Genomic DNA, 4967 nt, shown 5'->3' on the forward strand with positions numbered 1-4967 from the left:
ACTGCAACCATCATAAATAGGCTGTTAGAAGCCTGTTATTAGAACACAGCAGCCTGCAATTACTGCAGGTTCAAGCCCGGCCCGAGATTGACTCAGCCTTCCATCCTTTATAAGGTAGGTAAAATGAGGACCCAGATTGTTGGGGGGGCAATAAGTTGACTTTGTAAATATACAAATAGAATGAGACTATTGCCTTATACACTGTAAGCCGCCCTGAGTCTTCGGAGAAGGGCGGGATATAAATGTAAATTTTAAAAAAAAAATTGCCAAGGCTCTGAATTTTGATCCAATGACAATGGCGAGGCCACAAGTGGGGGAAAAAAATCGATCGCAAGACCCTTTCTTCAGTGCCATTGTAACTTTGAAGAGTCACTAAATGCACTGTTGTTGTTAAGTCGAGGACTACTTGTGCAAACGCCATTCTCCTCTGCTTGAAAAATTCCTTGGCAAGTCTCCCTTCTTCCTTTCCTCCAGATCAAGCAACTTCTTTAAAGATATCTCAACTGTTCTTTTCGTTTTTTTTCTCCAAAAGGCAACTGGACTTTCTGGTCCATGAGTTTGTATCTGTTGTGTGCTGTTGTATTGTTTTGGTTGAAGCTGAAGTATTCATTTGCTGGTAGGACATTGTAGCAAATGATTTTATGTACTATGCTTAGGTCAGACCAAAGACAGTGAAGTTCTAAATTGTCTAAGCCCAAAATTTCAAGTCTGGTGGCATAAGGTATTTTGTTGAGAGCAGAGGAGTGGAGGGCTCTTCTTGTGAAATATCTCTGGACTCATTTGATTGTATTAATGTCCGATATGCAGTGTGGGTTCCAGACAGATGAGCTGTATTCAAGAATTGGTCTGGCAAAAGTTTTGGATGCCCTAGTTTGCAGTTCAATATTACCGAAGAAGAAGCTAGGCAAGATTAGGTTAACAATTCTTAAGGCTTTTTTTAGCAATGCTGTTTGGGACAACCGTGACCTGGATGACTGAGAATCTCTGAAGATATGGAAACTTGGTGCAGGAGGGAGTGGGGAAGAGAAGGATACCTTCGCCCTCGAGAGCCGTTCTCGGACTCAACCCAAAGCAACCTCGTTAGACCGTGCTTGAACCCCAAGACCATGACCTCGGATTCTCGTTCGCCTTTCCGCGCGCAGCGGCCAGGACTACATTTCCCAGAGTGCCCCATCCAAGCGCTCCGCCCCGCCGGCTCATCCCCAGTCCCCCCCTTCTCCACCCGCTTCTCGCCTCGAGGGAGGCAGGAGGACGGAGGCGCGTGGAGAAGGAACCGCGACAACAAGTGCCTGTTCGGGGCGGCCCGATGGTGCCAGCGGGGGACGGGCAGCGGCGCTTTTGGGGGGTTACTTTGTTTTGTTTTTTTGCTCCCGATGGAGTCGAACCTCTGGAAAAAGGTCCGTGAAGAGGGCAGGAAAGGGGCTGATCGGGCGCTGGCCGGAGATTAAAAGGGACGGGAGTTTTATCTTTACTTTCCTAATGGTCTTTTCCCTTCGATTCGGACGTATTCGTGTCACCCGGTTAACGGGTTTTGGTCCATTTGCTAGGTGCTGACAGTAAAAATGCACTGAGGCTAAAATAACAAAACAAGACAAAAAAGCGGACGGGGATTTATATACCCCGCGCGCTAAGACGAGGTTTGGGGGAGTCGGACACACCTCGGATGGAAAAAACTGCGAAGCTTCGCAAATCGCCTCCGGATCGGCTTCAAACGCGTCGGGTGAATGTGGACCACGCTCTTGGATGGAGCGACATAAATCGCAAGGCGATTTCCCTGCCCCGTTTCCTTTTGCCCTTCGCCCCCCCCCACCTCGCGCCCCCTTTCCCCATCCCAAACAGGCGCATACTTTCTGTTTCAGGTGAGACGTTTTGGGTATTGTTTTACTTCTTTCTCTGATTGTGCTTGGAGGAAAGCTGAGAGCTGCCGCTTTGAACCATCATCTCCTAGGGATGATTTCACGGGCAGCTTTTCGGATCAGAGGCTGGGAGATGGGATTCCAGGAAGTACTGGTCTTTCCCCCTCCCCCCCCTCGTCCCCTCCCCTATGGGATGCTCAGATTTCCCCTGGAGAACCACGGATCCTGGGTTACTTGAGCTGGGAGGGATTTGCTGACTCCTTCTCCGATTAGATTTACATATGAGTCTGGATAAATGTGAGATGCCAAGTTTGACTTTGCCCTTTTGAGTGGCATTTTGTAGGGAGTTGATGGGTTTTGCCCTTGAGTGCTAGAAGGGATGAAGGATCTGTGTTGGCTCAGCTTTCTTTTTCTTTTCTTTTCTCAAAATTTGCAAAGAGTTATTTCTAAAAGCCGATTAGAGTTCCTAAATTGGTTTAAGATAAGCAGAGTTTAGCTTTCAGTGACTGGTTAAAGCCTTCACATTGGTTGTTCCCCGTCCGCTTGCAGAGACACTGGGATAAAAATCAGGATAATATAATCTCTCTTGCAGTTCTGCTACATTTCTCTTTGTCTCACAACAGATCTACCAATGAAGCTGCTTCTCCTCTTCCTATGACAACCGCAGGCTCAAAAAGGAGGCATCTCCAAGCAAATCTATTTAACTGAGTGGTGGTGGCGGCTGAATCGGAAACCAGCAAAATGGGAGCCAAAGGTCAGAAGTTGCGGGCAAAATCACCTGACGACCACTGAGGTGGCAACCGGCTGCATTTGCCAAAACTACAGAGATGTAAATGGTCAATTGGACTTGTGCTCTGAAGCACCCATGGCATGTATGGAGATCTTGCAAGTCACCAGAGAGGGAGTTCCATCCACTGAGTGTCACGGTGTAGGTTGGAGTTTGCACACTACACCATGCCAGGGCTGGCCTGATGAAAGTGGGGCGAAGAATAGAAGCCTAGTTATGACTGCCGAATGCTGCGAGCAGCGTTGTAAAGCTGCTGAACAGGAAGCCAAGGAAGAACCTGCTCAGCCTTCTCTCACCCTCCTTGCGGTATCATCATTGTCCCCAGAAATTACGGCAGCCGGTCATTTCACCTGCTCCAACTTTTCAAAGGAAGAGAAGGAGACCGCCTCCAAAAATGCCTGTTGCTGTGAATCGGAGACATCCTTCACCTGTGTGGATGAAAACACCAACCACCTCAATCACCCAGGGAGTCTTGCACATGGTAGCTGTTGTCAAGACCAAGAGTTCCTTCCCCATCTTGACCCTGACACAGAGATGCCTTTAGAATGGCCCTACGATCCACCTTCCTTAATTTCCGAGGAAGAGGATGACGTTGGCTCCGAAACCGCTGGTGGAAAATCTATTGATTACAGCTTCATCAGTGCCATCATGTTCTTGGTCATTGGGATTTTGTTGGTGATCGTTTCCTACGTGGTGCCCAGAGATGTAACTGTGGATCCCAGCACAGTGGCAGCACGGGAGATGGAGCGCCTAGAGAAGAAGAGTGCCCGGATTGGGGCTCACCTCGATCGGTGTGTGATTGCTGGGCTCTGTCTGTTGACCCTGGGAGGGGTTGTGTTGTCCAGTTTATTGATGATGCAAATGTGGAAAGGAGAACTCTACAGGAGGAACCGATTTGCAGCTTCCAAGGAATCAGCCAAACTGTATGGATCTTTCAATTTCCGAGTGAAATCCTCTACAAGTGATAATATGGAATTATCACTCGTGGAAGAGGAAGCTCTTGCAGTAACAAGTTAGCCTGGCTTTGATATAAGGAAGCAGCAAAAATGGGAGCAGGGGATAATTTGCATTAAATGGAAGCAAAGGGTTCTTAAAATAGCTAGCACTACTGACAAAAGCGCCTTTGCCAACACATCAAAAGGAAATTTTGCATTATAAAGATATGTCATGTTAAACAGGGAAAAAGAAAAGAGATCACATTCAAAGTAGGTTCTACAGGTAGTCATTGGCTTCCAACCATTCATTTAGTCACCATTCAAAGTTACAAAAAAAATGATTTATGACTAATTTTTTCACACAACAGTTGCTGTATCCCCCACGGTCACACAATCAAAATTCAGGCGCTTGGCAACTGGCATGTATTTATAACAGTTGCACTGTCCTGTTTTCTTGTGATCATCATTTGTAACCTTCCCAACCAGCTTCTGACAAGCAAAGTCAATGGGGGAAGTCAAGTTTGCTTAAGGTCCGCATGATTCACTTAACAGTTGCAGTGATACTTAACAACTGTGGCAAAAAAAAGTTGTACAACAGGATGCAACTCACTTAACAATTGCCTTGTTTATCAACAGAAATATTGGGCTTAATTGTGGTCATCAGGCGAGGACTACCTGTCTTTAAGCAGGGGTTTCCAACTTTGGCAACTTTAAGACTTGTAGACTTCAACTCCCAGAATTCATCAGCCAGCTGTCTGATGAATTCTGGGAGTTGAAGTCCATAAGTCTTAAAGTTGCCATGGTTGGAGATCCCAAGTCCATAGAAAGTGTATAGCTGTCTTGGTGTTCATAGAAACCAGCTATGGTAAATTTCCAAGCACATGAACTTTGAAGGAAGCTTAATTCAGAATTTGTGATAGTCAGCAGGGTGATACCACATTAAACTGTCTACATTATCAGACTGCAACAGCTATTTCATTTATTTAGCTACTTATTCATAAGATTGATACCCCAACTCTTATCCAGGACCAGCTTCCAATTGTATCCCACGTCATCAGTCTTATGAGGCGTGCATGCAGTTCAGCTACAGAGTTTCCCATGATTGAGAATAGACTTGAACCTTGGGTCTCCTAACCCTAGTCTTAGCTCCTACACCACGAATGGCTACTCTTGTAGCCATCAGACAGGTTTTCAAGGCCATGTGGGAATTGCATTTACTATGAGCTGCAAAGTCAGTTCTGTCGAACCACTTCAGGGCACTAGGGAAACGAAAATGCTGCTCTTGAATCTCTATCTAGACCTACTATTTCAGTTTATTTATTTATTTATTTATTTATTATTTAAATTTTTATACCGCCCTTCTCCCGAAGGACTCAGGGCGGTGTACAG

General features: G+C 46.0%; 1 protein-coding gene across 2 annotated transcripts; it reads left to right on the plus strand.

The window, feature by feature from the left end:
• The first annotated feature begins 1278 nt into the window (after positions 1-1278).
• TMEM74 (transmembrane protein 74) lies at positions 1279-4295 on the plus strand. Of its 2 annotated transcripts, none has more exons than XM_058178484.1 (2): positions 1279-1397; positions 2480-4295. In XM_058178484.1, exon 2 carries the CDS (start codon positions 2722-2724, stop codon positions 3658-3660), a length of 939 nt encoding a protein of 312 aa, XP_058034467.1. In that variant the 5' UTR covers positions 1279-1397; positions 2480-2721; the 3' UTR covers positions 3661-4295. The 2 variants fall into 2 exon arrangements, with proteins under 2 accessions (XP_058034467.1, XP_058034466.1); XM_058178483.1 differs by having other exon boundaries at positions 1301-1859.
• The last annotated feature ends 672 nt before the right edge of the window (positions 4296-4967 follow it).

This window comes from Ahaetulla prasina, chromosome 3 (assembly GCF_028640845.1).
Source record: "Ahaetulla prasina isolate Xishuangbanna chromosome 3, ASM2864084v1, whole genome shotgun sequence".
NCBI lineage: Eukaryota > Metazoa > Chordata > Lepidosauria > Squamata > Colubridae > Ahaetulla > Ahaetulla prasina.

Bases quoted from the DNA above. Each gene is read 5' to 3' on its own strand.
- TMEM74 (XM_058178484.1), top strand. From the start codon at position 2,722: ATGGCATGTATGGAGATCTTGCAAGTCACCAGAGAGGGAGTTCCATCC.